We start from the raw sequence: 19,620 nt of genomic DNA on the forward strand, positions 1-19,620 counted from the left end.
TAGTGCTATACTTTTGTGTTCATCCACTGAGGATCTTAGGTTATCCACACTGTTGAAGTTAATGAATCTGGTAATCAAGTCCTAAATTGAGAGAGGATCATGCACCTTTTTTTGTATAACAATATCCTCACAGATCAACACCCAGCGCTAACCCAACACAAATTACTTAAGTATAAACTCTTAAAATATCAATCACTTATGTACAAATTCTTAAAATGTCAATGAGGAAGTAAAAGATGAACTATCTGCCCTATCAGCAATCGAGCATGCAGTCCAAGGCAAGATACTGAGCGGGAAGACAATTTGGAAGAATGGTTTGAGGTGAGAAAAGTCTGTGATTTGGATATTAGGGAACCAACCTCCTTTAGTACACCCAGCATAAGCATGGACCAGAGCAGTGTAGCCTTCAGAGTGAACACCTTGGAGGAGTCCTAGTTGCTTCCATAAAGTTATTATACTCATGGATGTGTCCTATGATTTTATGGAAATATTTCTCTTACTCAGTATGATGTGGTTCCATAATTAATCAATATTATATTACTCAGAAGATGAACCCTATTATATGGAATAAGCCCACAAAGATCATTGACTTGAAATCCAAGCTTCCAAATAATATGGGGCTCATTCAGCTAGAAAGGTAAAGGGAAATACAGAAAGAAGAGATCTCTTATTTAAAAGAAAAAATAATCAATTAATATATGAAAATGTATTAAAATGCAAGAACAGCATATCTTCATTGAACTTTTGAAGTTCCAATTAGTACACAACATCCTCAGGAAGACTGTTTCACCTCAGAAGCTAGATGATGAGAGCAAAGATCCATATTTTCAAAGCACCTCTCAAGGTGGGAAGTATTGATCTTGTGGAAAACAAGGAATAAGCTCACCTACTACAAATGATGAAGATGAAAGAAAAGGAGAAGATGAAGCACTCCAAGTTTCTGCAGCCCCTCCACAAAAGTTCTCTCCCAACATATTTCATAGACACCACAGCAGATATAACAGCCCATTATCATCATTCAGATAAACCCTATTCATATGAAACAATATGGAACAAGCCAATAAGAGCCATTCACTTGAAATTCATGCTTCCAAAGAATATGGTGTTTATTAGAAAGAAGTAACAAAGTATGTAATGGTAAATACAGAAAGAAAAGATAACTTATTAAAAAAAAACCAGCAAATTAATATAGATAAAAATTAATGTAAATTATTAAAATACAAGGAGCATTGCACTAAGGCAGTGCTACATTGCATCTTCAGTTGAACTTATGAAGTTCCAATTGCATGATATCCTCTGGGAGACTTCCACAGTCCAATGATGTGAGCAATACAGGATCTCTGGAACCAAGAAGTTCAATTGCAAGGAACATTCACTACATATTGGTGTTGATGTTCAGCAATTGCGAAGGTGAAAGATCTCTTAAAATACAACTTATGAAAAACTGACAAACAAGACCATCCGTCGATGTTCCAAGTCATAACTGCTAATATTAGGGAAAAGAAACCTACCAACACGAACCACTATCTAAAAAGAGATAAATCCTTGGTAGAAGCAAACATCCATACTGGAGAACAGTATTCTAGTAAAGGAAGGACAAATAATCTAAAACAGGTTACACTGATTTTACCAGTTATAAATATAAATATGAGGCCTTATGTACAATACCTAACTTTTGTGCTGCACTTGCTGACTATCTTATTGGATGTTTCTCAAAAGTAAAATGAGTCAAAAGTAGACAGCACTGGACTGTGGACAGTCCAAGATGATATGGCAACAAGGAGAGACCAAACTGAGCCTCCCAAAGAAATTCTTACTGAGGCCTGGTCAAAAACTCTCTTGACTAACCCTGTATCTTCTCCCACAGCCTGTGTCTCAGACCAACATATCTTCTACTGGAAAAGAGACCTTTCGAACAATACCAAAGGAAAACCAAAGGAATAGACTTGATATATTGTATACACTACAGCTTAACTAATAAAGACAACTTATAAAGGATATTTTAGATTATTGTACAGTATTACAGTCTGCTTTCTCCCTCTTTCTTTCTCTAAAGAAAGGCCACCGAAAATGACTCACTTTAACCTCTATAGATGGAAGAACTCTGGAAATCCATACTTAACCATCACACATTTCAAGAAGAAAAATATTGCATCAGATGGATGCCACCTTTATGGAAAACAAAGGCAAATGAGAAATATACTAGTAATTGGTCAGTGTAACCTGACAATTTCTGTTAAAATTTAAACCTGTACAGCTACTTGCTACTTAAGGAAGTTTTTCTTTTTCAAGAAGAATGAATCTACAGTGCCTTAAGGGAACTACTATACCTCAAAATAATAAATTTCATCAACTGTAGATATGTGCATGCAACAGCAATACTAATTAACTATCCTCAAAATCCTGGGGGAAATTGATAACCAAACTCACCAGAGTCATCCATGTTACTAGAGGGTTGTTCTCTGAATGTCATCTTGGCTATCTTCAATTCAGGAACAGTCTGATGGGATTCACTGAGGAAAGGAAGAATTTCGTTTAAATGAACAATTATAACCATACTACTACTACAAACATTTAAAAAGATAACAAATAAAAATTTTCAGTGGATAATTAGTGTTAACATATATCACTGAATTTGTCAGTATTGTCATAAGATAAGCTGCTAGATATAAAATTAAAAGAACACAGGAATTCCTAAATCATTTCTTCATAAAACTGCCTACGTACTGTTGTACACACCTCATTCCTGGTAATTTCTCAATAACTTCTTCAACTATTTCTCTTGCAATCATCTTGTATGTTGTGTGCTCTAGTTTTGTGACAACTTCGGTACGATCCCGCCAATTTTCATCATCGTCTAGTGATTGGATGGCATCAAATTTGGATGGAGTGGCAAGCTGGAAAATTATTTTAAGTATAAATGCTTCAAGTCAATATAATGTAAATAAAAAAACAAATAACTTTAGAGTATTATGCATCTACCTCTTACCTACTTTTTGATGTGTAAAATGTAGAAATGCATGCAGACTTTGTCATAGAGAAATGTGTTGAGGAGAGATTAAGAATTTCTTCTTGGCATGTTAACTTTCTGAGGATTAATGAAAATAAAAAATTCTAGGTAATTAGTATTTTTCCTGGACGTACAAACCTGAATTATTTTTATATAGTTTACCTATGGCAAAAGCTGGTCTGGTTATTGAAGCTTGGTAACAAGGTAATTAACATGTGCAGACAGGTGAAATCTGTCAGCTTCCCAGCCAAGTAAGTGAGCAGGGAAAGAAAAGTTCCTACAAGTGTGAAAGTACCTATAAAGCTGGTATGTGATTAATCCACACCTAACAGGGCTCTGTACTATAGAAAGATTTTTTGTAACTCCACCCTATGGAAATGGAATTTTTATTCTAAAATTAATATTAATAATACTTACCTGTATAATTTATCTAGCCCTAAATCCCCAAAAACCGCACCAAAATTTACCACATTGGCAACCCTGTTACCTCCTATTCTGTCCGCCAGTTGGCAACACTGTCGTTGACAGATACGAAAACCTTCCCTCAAATCAGTTGTGATAGGCAGATCGTGGGGTAGGATGGGTGGGACTAGATAAATTATACAGGTAAGTATTATTAATATTAATTTTAGAATAAAAATTCCATATTAATAAACATTACCTTATATATATCTAGCCCGATTAACCACATTGAAAAGGAGGAGGGAATCTGAATACAATTTCCCCTTCGGACAGAATAGGAGAAAACAAACAAAGAAATATATATCATAGGCAGTCAAAACTCAACCCAAGGTCAAAGATACTAACAACTCAAAGTCTCCTACCATAATGCCACCAACTGCGGTAGCACAGGACAAGGAGTAAGTGCATAATCAGTCCGTCTGTACTAAAGTCAGGTGACCGACCAGGTGACCAGTCAGACGAATTGCGGACAGCAAGGCTGCACCCTGAAGACTATCAAGCACTATTCTTTCCCTAAAGGATGAGTGTCTGGACTGTCTGGGCGATTCAAAGCTAAGCAAACCTTGGGGGTGTATCAACGCAACCCGAAGTCGCCAGCAACGAATCGGCTCATGAGCAACTCCTAACTCGAGCTTTCTGGTGCCAAGAGAAAGGAGCGCGGAGCAAAAAGGCGATTCAGTCCCGAAGGACGAATGCCTGACAGTCCAACCTGGTCTCATGTTACACGATCATCGGGGGTGTATCAACGCAACCGACTTCGTCAACAAGAAACTCAGGGCTACTAAATGTCGCCTGATCTCCACGAGTGTCTGACTCTGAGAAGACAGGTGAGACAAAAAGTAGATGGTGAGCGAGTCACCAGATGACAGCAGACGATCCATCGACTAATTCCCTGTCCAGGACAGTGGAAGAAGCAGGAGTCGTCAGGACAAGCGAACCAGTGGCTAGTCCTAGGTCAGCATCGACTCTGGGAGAAGCGTAGTCGCCAGTGCCGACAACCCAGTGGCTGGAACCATTTCACACTGAAAATGGAAGCAGCATGAGTTGCCAAGCAGTCAGTCCTTGTCATCAAAAACACCTAAATACCAAACTGCCTAATTCCCATTATAACTACGTCAAAAACTGCCATGGGTTATAATACAAAAACAAAAAATATATACAACAAAACAAAAATTAATGAATAATATACAGGTAGCAACCAAACGTAAAACAGGAAGACTACCTAATTCTCCTGTCTGACGACATGTCCTGCCATCACCAACGGGCCCAAAGAACGAAGGTCGCCTAGAACTAGAGAAATATCCCTCAAGTAAAAGAGGCAAAAAACAGAATTAGAACGCCAAGTCGCCGCCTCAAGCACCTTGGCGACTGAGACGTTCTTCATAAAAGCTACTGATGTAGCAACTGCTCTAATACTGTGTGCTCTCGGCGTCTGGTCTTCCCCAGCAGCCGAACCACCAGTTTTAACGATCAGATCTCTGAGAAAAAAGGATACACCATTCTTTGAAATAGGTCTCTTGACATTTCGGGGTGAAACAAACAGATGACGGGGACGACCCTGAATGTCCTTCGTGCGGCGTAAATAACATGAGAGCGCCCTAACAGGGCAAAGAACTAATTCCTCATTTAAATTACCAACAAAGTCGACCAGCGACTTCAGTACGAAAGACCTGGGAATGGGATTATCAGACGATTCAGTCTTTGCGACAAATTCAGGAAGGTATGACAAAATCATGTCTTGTCCAGATCTGGCAACCAGAAAAGAGTGTGCTTGCAATTCACCCACCCTCTTGGCTGTAGCCAGTGAGACAAGGAAGAGTGTCTTAGAAGAGAGGTCCCTAAATTTGGCAGAATTCAGAGGCTCAAACGGAGGGAACCTTAAGGCTTGAAGGACTTTGTTAACGTCCCATGTCGGAGGCGAACACTGCGGCCTGGGTCGAGATAGGGAAAAAGATCGAAGTAAATCTCTAATGACATAAGATGAAGAGATCTCAGGAAGCCTTGCCTTAAAAACATAGGAAAGCATAGACCTATAACCCTTAATGCACGAAGGTGACAGGGCCCTGTCATGATGTAAATGAACTAAAAACTCCGCTACTTTCGGTAGGGAAGGTCTAGAAATTGAATGTCCTTGAGACTTACACCAACGTCTGTAAACCGACCATTTAGCCTGATAATTTACTCTGGTTGATTGCCGCCTGGCAAGAGCCAACTGTCGCGCCACTCTGGAGGAGAACCCTTCGTGCTTGGAGAACCTCCTGACAGTCTCCAGGCATGAAGATGAAGCATGTGGAGCCTCTGATGGAACCGATGAAAATGGGGTTGTTTGAGAAGATCTGGTCTCTCTGGCAGGCGAATGCGGGGTTCCACCAGTGCTTCCAGAAGGTCGGGAAACCACTCCTTCTGTGGCCAGAAGGGGGCGATCAAGGTGAGATCCAGACGCTTGGTTGCCCTCACTTTGTTGAGGACTGACCTCACCAGAGAGAACGGAGGAAAAGCATAGGCTTGAAGTCCCTCCCAGTCCTGCAAAAGAGTCTGTCCCGGCACTCTGAGGAGTCTGGTAAGGGGCGAAGAATATCTGGCACCGAAAATTCAGTGGGGTGGCAAACAGATCGACTGTGACAGGCCATTTCTTCCTGAGGCTGTCGAAGACTTCCTGGCAAAGTGTCCACTCCGACCCTTGAACTTCGTTCGGTCTCGACAAGGCGTCTGCTAAGACGTTGTGATGGCCCAGGATAAACTGAGGGACCAACGTAATCCCCCTGTCTTCTGCCCAACACAGGATTGATCGGGCTTCTTTGAGTGAGAAGATCCGACTGTGTGCCGCCTTGGTTTCTCAAGTACGAGACTGCTGTGGTGTTGTCGACAAAGATCGCGACAACCGACTCCAACAGTTGTTCCTGAAATGAAAGAAGGCCTAGGTACACTGCCCTCAGTTCCCTCCAATTTATTGACATGCTCCTCTCCTCCTCTAACCAAAGGCCTGAAGCGGCTTCGGAGCCCAGGTGTGCGCCCCAACCTTGATCCGAGGCGTCTGACCAAAACATTAGGTCCGGAGGAACCGAAAGAAGAGATGTCCCTGACTTGAGGCGGTGAACTTGCATCCACCAACGGAGATCCTTCCGACATTGTGGAGAAGAAGCGACTATCGTGTCCTCGGACACGAAATCCCATGACTGGCGAAGTGTCGACTGAAGGGACCTCATTCTGAGACGACCTCCGGGAACCAGTTGGATGAGGGATGACAAATGGCCCAGGAGAGACCTCCAAAGAGAAACTGGCTGCGTTACGGAGGACAAAAATTCTTCTATCAGACTCAGAAGCTTGTCTATCCGTTTCTGAGCGGGAGAAGCCCTCAAAATCTGGGAATTCAAAACAATCCCCAGATAAGTCATGATCTGGCAAGGGATTAGATTGGACTTGTCGAAGTTGACACGAATGCCCAACTCGACACAAAGAGACAGAACTATCTCCCTCGACCGGAGACATTTCTCTAGAGATTCGGCCTGGACTAGCCAATCGTCCAGATACCGAAGCATCCTTACATTTAACTGATGCAGAATAGCTGAAACAGGAGCCATCACCCGAGAAAAGACCTGTGGAGCAGTGGTGAGGCCGAAACAAAGGGTCTTGAACTGGAAAACTCCCGAGTCCGTGAAAACCGAAGGTAAGGTCTGCTTCTTGGATGGATGGGGATTTGCAGATAAGCATCCTGCAGATCGATGGAAATCATCCAGTCCCCCCTCCTGACGGATGAATGAACAGTCTGGACCGTCTCCATCCTGAACTTGGACTTTAGAATGAACTTGTTCAAAACCGAAAGATCTATGATGGGGCGCCAGGCACCCGAGGCCTTTAGAACTACAAACATCCGAGAGTAAAACCCGGGAGAAGGAGGAGCTCGCTCTATGGCATCCTTCTCCAAGAGGGCCGAAAGCTCCTTCTCCAAGGCTTGACCCCTGATTGAGTGAGGGGAATAACTGCTGAACTCGAGAGGACGATTGGAAAGTGGAGGTCTGGAAACAAAAGGGATCTCGTAACCTTCCTTCAGGACCTCCACCACCCAAGCATCCACCGCTCTCCCCTGCCAAGCTGACCAATGGCGGGAGAGACAAGCTCCTACTGCGGTCTCCAGGCGAGGTGATGACTCCTACTTCCGAAAATTCTTACGCAGAGACAAGGAAGAAGAAGAAGAAGAAGAAGAAGGTCCTCCTGGAGGTTGAGCTCTTTCTCTGCCCTTGGAGCCACGCCAAGAACCTCTCCCGCGTTTCAAAGGGTGAGCACCAGAGGATGAAGAAGAGGCACCAGCAACCTGAGATGTACTCTGGAAAAAAGAGCCAGAAGGAGGTTGTTGGGCTGGAGCAGAAGGTACAGATCTGGTCCTAAACTTACGCTTACTCCTTGAAGGAATGGGAGGAAGACCAGAGGAAAAAGCTCTTGATAAGGCCCAGTGAGCTTGGGAAGAGGCATCACCTTGATGTTCCTTCAAAACCTCAGAAAGCACAGAAATATCGAAAAGGAAATCGCCAAAAGGAGAGGACAACAGCGGGTTCTCTGAATCTCCGATACAGAGGAGGGTAACTGCGACAAATACAGGTTACGCCTTAGAGAAACAAGAAAGGCCTGCATTGAAGCAGCAAGCTCGTTCTGATGTACAGAAGCGATTGAAATGGATGAGCAGAATTTCTCAAAAAGAGGAGCATCAGGAGGAACAAACCCGGAGTCCTTGATATACATTAAAAGCCCTCCGAGGACCCACATATTGAAGGATTGAGCTTCTTGTAAGGAGCTCATAACAGCCTCCATAGCAATAAAATCTTCAATTGAGACAGAGACCGAAGCCTTAGAAGGCAAGGGTTGACTTGAAAGTCGGACAAAATCAGGATTTGGCTTGGGGGGTCGAGAGAATGAAGAATCATCCGCCACCTGGTAAACTCCTCTCCGGTGTCGTAGAAGAGAAGAAAGCTTCCTCTTCCCTTCCCCGATCACCTTCGAAAGTTTAGCGGCAACGTCCGTCCTCACTCTCGCGAACCTCTGGCAAAGGGAAAACGTAAAAATTCCCGTGACCGGGAAGGACCGTCAAGAAAAATCCCTTCTGTAATACAACGAGGCGGAGGCTGCTTCTGCTCTTTAGGCCTCGCTTGAGGAAGAAAACTCAAAATTAAATCAAAAAGTTTCTTGAATTCTACATCATGACATCCATTCGAGGAAACATCAATATCACACGAATCCGCGTCATCATCATCATCATCATCATCGTCAGATCCTAACTTAGAAACTTCCTCTGAAGTAAAATCCTGACGACTAGCTATCTTAGGTCTGACACTAATATCCCTCCCCCCTTCTCCTAAATAAGCGCCCTTTGGCACTGTTACGGGACTAACAGGGGACACGTTGGGTAAAGATTCGTTAGGCACCTGCCCGGACCGGATCCCCCCTAGGCCTTCGCCACGACAGGGTTCACAAGCCAGGGTATCTGTCGCACCGTTACCCATGGTGCTGTCGACAGGTACCTGACGAGGAGCTGAAAATGAATCTAAAAGTGTGTTAGACATTCTAGTAAAGGCTTCTTGAAAATTCTCTGACAGATTGTTAAACTTAGCAGAAATATCTCTATCTAGACTAAGCTGTAATTTCTTAAAATTCTGTTTCCAGGTAGTTTCCATTGCCAAAATCTTCGAATCTACATCAGAACTAACTTCACTAATTACCGGTTGTACAGGGGGCAAAGCATCAATTAATTCGGAATCGGAGTCGTACGATACCGAAACCGAAGAGCCAGAATCATGAGCGCCCAAGTCAAAGAATTCGTTAGATACAGTTTTAGCAATCGATTTCTTTTTCTCCTTAACCGATCTTTTACGCTGCAAGATTGTTTGGCGTTTCATATAAGCAGTCATATCCTCGTCAGACCAGGGCTTACATACGTCACAACGAGAAGTCAAGTCACAAACCTGTCCACGACAAGAACTACAAATGTCATGGGGTTCATACTCCCTGCTACTCATCCTTGTCCCACAAACCGGGCAGTTCCTGATGTTGCTGGCAGAAGGAAGCATCGTAATTTCTTGGTAATCCATTGTAGAATTGGACAGGTCAGTAGTTCCGGGTCGCGCAAAAGTTCGTAATTTAAGATAAGAACCACAACAGAAATCAAAGTTAATTCACTATTTCGTGATGTAATGCGTGAGTGGTAATTCATATAAAGTTTCATTTAACAAATAATGAAAGCTTTAAAGGCACAAAAATGTTAAAGGAAATTTATAAAGAGCGGCCGTGATGTAAACAACACGGGCGCTCGTTAACAACTGATTTGAGGGAAGGTTTTCGTATCTGTCAACGACAGTGTTGCCAACTGGCGGACAGAATAGGAGGTAACAGGGTTGCCAATGTGGTAAATTTTGGTGCGGTTTTTGGGGATTTAGGGCTAGATAAATTATATTAAGGTAATGTTTATTAATATATAATTTGGTTTCCTATGTGGGATGGGAAGGCCAACTCAAAGCATATTATTACCAAATCCCGGATAACTATACTCTACCACTTGCCCCTCTTCATTTTTGTTATAAGAAGGATAGCTGGAGTCACACCTACAGATTACAAGTGTTTAAAATGAGATGCCTTGCTGCTCAGTTCACATGCATTTGACCCATCCAGTGAGAATATGGCCACTGGTAGAAGACAGTAAAAGGGAAAGAATACTATTACCTTCCCATTCATTCCAACTTACATCACTGTCAATCACAGGCTCTAACAAGACAGAATATAATGACTTCTGGGCAATATATCACAGCTACAGAGGTACAGGTGGTTTGGCAAAACCAAACACCTACCCTCAGTACCTGTGACACTGAGAAGCTCATCCTGAATGCAAGAGACTGAGCAATGCCAGCTTTGCACACACTAATGAATTATGGAGCAGCCACCTTTGCCAAGCAACTTCCACAGCCACTTGATAATCACACAAAGCCAGAACAAAATGACCTTCTTGGATACTTCTTTTTAGTGCCAGCTGGTACTAACCAACAGTCAGCAGAAATCAGGCATAGGATGTAGATTTTTAACACAAACCTCATGCTAGAAATAAAAAAAATAGTACCTCATTACAACCATTGCCTACAGTCTCAATGAGAGCTCATAAAAGCTGGCCAACTCTCATCAGGAACTCATACATTCTGAATTTTGACCACCTCAGGAACAAACAAGAACAAAAGGAATCCCCATCCCTCAAAGAGCTGCAACTTGTAAGACTGAGTAGTTCACCTGCTCCCTTCCCTGATGTAAGAAGTTAACAAGATGACCAGCCTTGGGCACATTTCCAATAATTCACTCACTAAAATTGTACAAATCATCATTAAATCTACCTTCTCTGGACATTCATCATTACATGAATTCACAAAAAAAAATAATAATTTCTAAATTTATTTTCTGGGCTCAGCCGTGTCGCTCCCGTGAAATATGTCTGCTTTAGCACTCAAAACATAAACGAAAATAGGATCGACTAAAAACTGCCACCCAAGAAATAAATAAATATATGTACTGAAATATCACATGTTACAAGCAGAGAGGATAAGCCGTAAAGGCGACTTGCCGCCCGCCCGCTACTTATAAGTGACGCCTAATAAAATCCTAAATAAAGGCAAAACGAAAGGCAAAATCACTCTCTAAATATTGAAAAAGGGCGGAACCAGTACTTAACTTGGGTGAAGAGGTAGATTGAAGATCCGTAACCAAGAGTAAAAATAAAAGAACAAATAGCTATATTCGAACGTACGAACACGATATGGCTATCGAAAAGTATGACGTCACAGACGCCTTCAACAGGGTAGCTAGGTGTGACCTGTGGGTCGGCTCCCCGTATTTAGGGTCTTTTGATGAGGAAAAGGCTAATTGGAGGGGTTGCTGTGGTAGTGTTTAACACTCGCCCCAGTTTTATACCGAAACCTTTTATATAGGTGAGCGAGTCAGAAGCTTCTGACATGTCCAATTTAGCAGTTCTCTGGTATTATAGCAATATTTTACTAGAAATAGTGCTAAAGCAGACATATTTCACTGGGCGACACGGCTTCCTCGCCCAGAATTAGATTTTTCCTACGTCAAAATCCCTTTTTAAATACCGTCTAAAAATAAAGAGAAACCATTAGCCTCCACCAATGACATCAGTAAGAGCTCACTCTCCATATCCATTCCTCACCATATCACAATGAGAAGGCATCAACATTGTTAGGGTGGCTACAGTCTTGGCTAAGTATACCTAATGGGATTGAGAGTATTACATGAATACAATCATTGACACACTAATCATCTTGATGGACAAGATGAACAGTATCAAGAGTCCTACCCCTAGAAACCAAGCCACTTTTGGAATCCACTCTTAAGTCTCAAATGGGTATCCGGAATAAAGAAAATGGCTGATGACCTGTGACTTTACCTTGGAGGAGAAAAAAAAAAAATGGGTAATAACCTTTCACATTCCTTGGACGAAAAAAATGAATCAGAGTTATTGGGATTTATTTTTGTTAGGAGGTAAACTATTTTGCCCCTTGTCAATTTCTTTTGTAAGCTACTTTGAGATCGAGCAGCAGCTACACTATCAAATAACAGGTTTTGACATAGGAAAAGCCTATTTTAGTAGCCACCATGATTCCTCAAAATCACCCACTTTTCCTAAGAAAAAGGCATGGGACTGGGATGAATATTTATCTTGCACAGACCTGGCATGCAAAGATGGCCAAAATACCCTGTTGTCACATCTGTGCGAGTGAGATGTAGAGAACCGAAGCAGTCATTGTAGGAACGGAGATAGAACCCTCCTGTTCCGAGTACTTTATATCCTATCACTGTGCCAACAAGCACTATTCTGGCCAAGACCAACCGTAAGAAAACTGTTTGTAATTGGTTGGTCTGTTTTATCGAGCCCTGGGGTGACCATGATTGTTTGTTTGTATGGTGTTTTTACGTTGCATGGAACCAGTGGTTATTCAGCAACGGGACCAACGGCTTTACGTGACTTCCGAACCACATCGAGAGTTAACTTCTATCACCAGAAACGCAAATCTCTCACTCCTCACTGGAGTGGCCGAGAATTGAACCTGCAACCACCGAGGTGGGACGAAAAACACCATACCAACCACGCCACTGAGACGCTTGGGGGTGACCATGAGCGTATACTAACTCCTTTGAGGACAAGCTGTGGCTACCACAAATAGGTTTTTCCTACCTCAAAGCCAGTTGTATACAATATAATCATCATCAGCCATTGCCAGTCCACTGCAGGTCAAAGGGCTCAGACATGTCCTTCCATTCCCTTCTGTTTATGGTCTTTCTATACTATTCTAGATATACCTGCAAATTTTCTTAGCTTGTTAGCACATCATCTTCTCTTCCTATTATGTAGTATGTATGTAGTATATGCATAATGTGTCTGTGAGTCTTGAAAAATTTACTTCAAATTTTTCTACAAATACTATGACTAAATTATTATTCACTTACCTTTCCCTTAAGGGGACTCTTATTCTGACTTGAAGATTTATTTCCAATGTCCTTAAAAGGAGTGCGCACAGTCTTAGCGTCCACATTCATTTTTGACGTATCTTTCATTTTGTTTAGCTGACCTTGCACATCCCTTGGTACAACATTTTCAGTTTCACTCATGGCTGTAGTATTTTCTGAAAAACAATTGTATGAACATCTTTATTGCGACATAAGTAATATATATATATATATATATATATATATATATATATATATATATATATATATATACATTATATATCTATATATATATATATATATATACTATATATATATATATATATATATATATATTATATATATGTACGTATAAATATATATATATATATATATATATGATATATATATATATATATTATATATATATATATATATATATATATATATATATATGTATATATATATACGTATATATATATATATATATATATATATATATATATATATATATATATATATAATTATATATACCTAATATTCCCTCTTTTTTTTACCTTCAACATGATATTTAACAATTTTCTCAATAAACATGCACAAACAGCAATTTAACTTTTCTTATTATTTTGGAGGTAATTGCTCTGAGCAGCTTTGTAAATAAACTTTTGAATTAAATCAGAATTACTAGTATATGTGCCTATGTGCACTACCCATCTTCTTACCTTTACTATTATTTTACCAGTTAGCTTATTTTTACAACACTTAACTCAGTTTCCTTAAGTAATTATGTGTTTGTGTTTTGAATAATTATGATAGTAATAAATGTGGGAAACAAGTTTTTTTGTTGGATGTAGTAGGGTTAAATAGTAATAATTCAAAACTCATTTCCCACATGTATTAGGTACTATCATAATCATTCACAACACATTTAACACAAAATACACAATTACTTAAGAAAAACAGTTGGAACTGTTGTAAAAATTTACTGTTTTGCATTTTAATCTATTTACTGAATTCTCTTTGTAAGAGCAACCCATTTCACACAATTTATTCTGTACACATTGCAATGCATATTCTTGAATGTGAGATGAGTAGCATGCAGGACTAGGTACTATATAAAATACTTGAAATGAGTACACCATAGTTGAAAATCAGATTTTTGGTACATCAGTGTCTGATCAAAACATATTGAACCAGTGCAATCTTAATTATACATTGAAGAAATCAGATACTACTAGGTACTACTACCTATTAATCTTTACAATGTTTGTGTGTCAAAACAGGTATTAGCTACCCAATCTTTACAATGTTGGTATGTCAAAACACGTAGTTCTAATGATGAATGAATTTTTTTTTACAGAATGATAGATATACTAGTAGCACATACTAGATAAGGATGTGTACATTTTTCAAGTTATCTCACCTACAGTACTGCAAGTGAGATAACTTGAAAAATGTACCGAAATGTAAAGAATTTCTGGTACTGTCTTTTAGATATTTAGGTTCATCCCCAATAGGCATCCCATGGAGCTTTTCTGCATACAAATAACATTAAATTTATTACATTAATCCAGTAAGTTTTTCACGAATAGGGGCAACTACCAAGTGGACTAGCTGATCCAGTCTTGCCCGCTTGTTGATCCACCCTCCAAAAAAGTACTTTTGCTTACTTCAAAAGGAGAGTAGAGGTCTCGAGGTGTTGCTGCCACCACCGATGACTCATGACTGGCGCCCATCTCTGGTGTCAGGAAGTGTTAAAAGTACTTTATCGGAGGGTGGTTCAACATGCAGGCAAGACTGGATCAGCTAGTCCGTTCGGTTGTTTACCCTAGCTAGGTACCTACTACCTAGTAGTGCGCTAAACAATATTTCCATGTAGAGCTCTTCCCTAGAACTACCTCATACCTAGTAATGACTTACCTAGGCCTATACATTGCACGATCTAGGAGTATTGCAAGACCTAGGCTAAGGGTTATTGCCACTTTATCTTGCTTACAGAAAAAATGGCGAAACACTTGGAAAGGGTGTCCAAGTTATGGGGGTCGATTCAGCAAGCAAAAATAAAATATGATAGATCTAGGGTAAAGGGGTAAACGGCACAACATTGGGTAAGCCACTTCATAGCATACCTAGTATACCTAGGTAGTGGACGTTACAAAACATGCAATATGTTCAATATAAGTAACTTTACTACCATAAAGTTCACTTAGTGACAACTAGAAGAGACGAAAACGTTCCTGCTAACTACCTATAAGGCTAGACTGTGGGCGCTCCCTGAAAATTGTCTAGGTAGGTAGCTCTGTACATTTGCCTACGCCCTGGTCGAGATATTCAGATTTGCGTTTTTAAATACCTAGAGCTGCTGATTAGCAAACTTACAGCAACCTAGTATTAAATTATTCATAAAATAAAAATATGAAAAAGGGAAACGTCAATACTAACCAAAATAAAAGCACTGTAATGCAAACAAACTACAGCTAGGTGCTCGGTTGCTGGTCTTTAACAGTTTTGAATTAAATGCCCAAACACGCGCATGCGCAAATCGTTAACCTCGGGGGTTAATATGATGAATACTACCAAAAAATATAAAGTACAACATTAGTTTCCGTTGAAAATGAATAATTTCTTTGTATAATCATATTTTGAATAATTTTCATACTACTTTATTTTTTTTGTATTTTACACAAATAATTACTTATTTGAGAAATACAGAAATCACTGGAGTCATCTGTGATAATAGTAAACAATATTACAGTACGGCCTTTTAAATAGCCATAGCAATACCAGGTCTTTGATGATATAGTTGCATATAGTTCAATCGCAATTAAGGATTAATTAATGGCGATTTTATTAAGACGTTTTAACCGTATAAGCACATTTTTTTTTCAATTTCAAGTACGTTAATTTTAACAAATGCGTGGGAGGCGGTGGACTCGGTTACATCTTAGTTAAACGGTCAATCCTAACTGTTCGTCAATTTCACGGACCAACTTATTTATTCCATTTCAAACATCCAAAGGAGCGAAAATGCACCTTAAAAGAGATCACAATATATATATGTATATATATATATATATATATATATATATATATATATATATATTATATATATATATATATATATATCATATATATATATATATATATATATATCATATATATATATACTTGGTAAAAATGTTGTTACAACATAATTCCATCTAATAAAAGTAGCCCATAAAAACGCCAAAATATATAGAGAAAATACTATATTTCAGAGACTGCTGTCTTTCTCTTAAGAAAGAGACAGCAGTCTCTGAAATATGATATTTTCTCTCTACATTTTGGCGTTTTTATGGGCTCCTTATGTATATATAATATACTATGATAATGTTAATATTATATATATAATAAATAATAAGTAATATATAATCATATAATTATAATTATAATATATAATTAAATATTATAATATTATTATTATATCTATATATATATATATATATATATATATATATATATATATATATATATATATATATATATATATGTGTGTGTGTGTGTGTGTGTGTGTGTGTGTGTGTGTGTGTGTGTGTGTGTGTGACTGGTTAAAATGTTCTGTTACAACAGAATTCCATCTTATAAAAGGAGCCCATAAAAACACCAAAATATAGAGAGAATAGTACTAAATTTCAAATAGTACTATATTTCAGAGACTGCGGCCTATTATCAGTACTGTTGGTTCAATTTCATATAAACTTTCGAAATATATCACAGATTTTGTCCCCGTTACTTGGAATCATCACCGATTTTCATATATATAATTCTCTAGATTTAGTTGATAAATTGAACAAAATTGCGCTATGCCCTACTGATAGATTCGTTAGTTTTGATGTATGTTCTCTTTTTACTAAAGTCCCTATAGACTCTATTTTAGACTATCTTAGTAATGAACTGACTCAGCATGAATTACCTCTACCTATAAGTCACATTATTTCACTCACGAGTTTGTGCATTTGTGATTGTCAGTTTATATTCAATGGTGAATTTTATCAACAAATATTTGGCATGGCAATGGGGAATCCTTTATCACCACTACTCTCAAACTTGTACATGGAATTTTTTGAAAAACGCTACTTACCTAATATCATTCATATTCCTGTAAAATGGTATCGTTATGTTTATGATATTTTAGCTGTCCTGCCTGTCGGAATTGGTGTAAATTATTTACTCTCTAAATTAAATAACCAGGTACCATCGATTAAGTTTACTCTAGAATTAGAAAAAGACAATTGCCTCCCTTTCTTAGATGTTTTGATACACAGAGAACCATTTCAATGTAAATTCAGTATTTATAGGAAACCGACCAACAACTTAACTTATGTTCCTTTCTTCTCAGGCCACCATCTTAACATAAAAATATCAATTTTTTCTTCTATGTTTTTACGAGCATTACGCGTTGTCAGTCCCCAATATTTGGATAAAGAAATTGAATACATAAGAAAAATAGGGAAAGATTTATGTTATCCTTCACATATATTAGATATTTGTTATAATAAAGCCCAAAAAAAGTTTTATAGTGTAAGTAACACGCAGAAAGAAAAAATTTTTAAGAACATTCTCAGTTTGCCTTTTTTTAACGGATTTGAAACCATTAAATCAGTGTTAAAAGCCTTTAATGTCAACCTTGTTTTCTCATATAATAACACACTAAAAGGAATGTTAATAAAAAATAGCCCCAGAGAAAGCAACAACATAATATATAAAATTCCATGTATGGATTGTCCCTCATTTTATCTCGGACAGTCTAGCAAGGGCCTAGAAGTAAGGATAAGCTAGCATAAAAACTGGACAAACATCTAATGCAATATTCATTCATTTAAGTGAAAACAACCACCGAATAAATTGGGTTGGTAGTTCAGTAATTGCAAGGTCAAGAGATGTCTTATCACGAAATCTTTTAGAATCTGCTTTAATACAACTTACTTTTCATTGTAATTTCAATGTTAGTCGTGGCCTTTTTCGTTTAGACCTTTGTATTTGTAACATGTTTAAGAATGACCTCAAAGATATAATTACAGACTTAGATAAAAATTAGTTGCCTTTGAGTTATCTTCGTTGTAATGTATGTCTAACGTGTATTGTGAATATGTATTGTGAACAGGGTTTTGTCTACCAAAGTTCTGAACAGATGTCACCTATAATTCTTTAATTGTCTTGTCCTTGTATCTGAGATGTTTATCTTAAACTTTTAATCGCACCCATTGTTTATGCTTGTTTGGGAAGGTTACTCTCTTCCAGGTGTGTCGGATTCTAGGTACTAATCTCTTTATAATCCCTATCTGTCAGTTATACGAATCTTCTTGTTTTGTCTTTTGTCCCATGTATGTCAGTTCTGCTCAGTAAATGACGTGGAAACGTCGAAAGGTCTCGCAGTTACTCATTCATTTATTTTTCCTTCGTGGCATATATCTTTATATATATATATATATATATATATATATATATATATATATATATATATATATATATGAATGATGCACAATACTCTGAGATGCATCCCTTGCATTATTGAGCAATTTCAATCAAACTTCGTGTATTGTAGTGTGATGCAATCATAACCGCTCCCTGAGCTAATTGTCTGTTTTCGTTCCGTAAGAAATGAATGTGGGGCTGAATTTGAAACAGCCAGAAAATCGTTAATAGAGGAACGTTAGCATTGAAACCCATATTTGATTGAGAAAAATACGAATTTATACAATAGTATGTAAAAATACTTGTTGATTATAAAGAAAATTAGATGACAACTAAGCAGCATATTTTATACTTTATATAATTACTTCTTTTTCTTAATCAAATTATATGGTCTAAATGCCAACTTCCCTATTTTACAGCGCTTGATGATTAGACGAGATCAACAGTAATTTGGTCATGAATATTACATGACATCCTCCAAATTCTAAAGATTTTCTTTCAAGTTTCACCTCTACCCAGACATTTTGAGTGGCAAGTGCTGCTGATTTCGCTATATCATTCTCAAAACGTTTGCTTCTCTAGGATCACAATCTTCAAAGTTGCCATTAATTAGTATACTACCATGTTACTGGAAGCATATTATTTAGTCTGTACTGTTCCGTTCAATTATTATCATAAAAAACTATTATTATTATTAAAATGTTACTTAACCAAACCAGTGTTGTCCAGGGAAATTCAAAATGAGAACCGATAAATCTCTCTCTCTCTCTCTCTCTCTCTCTCTCTCTCTCTCTCTCTCTCTCTCTCTCTCTCTCTCTCTCTCCTGTAAGATAGTTGTTTCAGTTACATTGCCCAGCATTTTTTGCATCATATATTTCACCACTTTTTATCTCCCATTCCTATCGGGGCTGAACCTGGACTTGAAGGGCATCAGGAATGTCTCTATTTATCCCAGTGACCTCGCAAACTATGAATAGAGCACGAATATCTGTTATTTTTGACATTTCATTTTTCACCTCTTATCACCACCCACCCCCACCCAACCCCCACCCGCTTCCTCCAGGGCTGAAGCTTGGACTCAGTGGCGGATCTAGAAATTTTTTATTGGAGAGCCGCTTGCAACATGTACACACATTATTCCTCCAAGGTACACACATACGGTACATACTCAATATCAATATTCATATATATGTATGCGCGCACACACACAAATATATATATAT

General features: G+C 38.5%; 1 protein-coding gene across 2 annotated transcripts in view; it reads right to left on the reverse strand.

Moving 5' to 3' along the window:
- The window catches only part of LOC135197929 (uncharacterized), a 34,675-nt gene extending 19,169 nt beyond the window's left edge, over nt 1-15,506 (reverse strand). For both annotated transcript variants that reach the window (XM_064225189.1, XM_064225188.1), the window contains exons 1-4: nt 15,386-15,506; nt 12,965-13,140; nt 2,740-2,897; nt 2,431-2,513 (exon numbers count right to left, since the gene is read on the reverse strand). In XM_064225189.1, the coding sequence (XP_064081259.1) occupies nt 2,431-2,513; nt 2,740-2,897; nt 12,965-13,126 (403 nt within the window). In that variant the 5' untranslated portion in view covers nt 13,127-13,140; nt 15,386-15,506. The remainder of the gene's footprint in view (nt 1-2,430; nt 2,514-2,739; nt 2,898-12,964; nt 13,141-15,385) is intronic.
- Nucleotides 15,507-19,620: the final 4,114 nt, after the last annotated feature.

This window comes from Macrobrachium nipponense, chromosome 21 (genome assembly GCF_015104395.2).
Source record: "Macrobrachium nipponense isolate FS-2020 chromosome 21, ASM1510439v2, whole genome shotgun sequence".
Lineage (NCBI taxonomy): Eukaryota > Metazoa > Arthropoda > Malacostraca > Decapoda > Palaemonidae > Macrobrachium > Macrobrachium nipponense.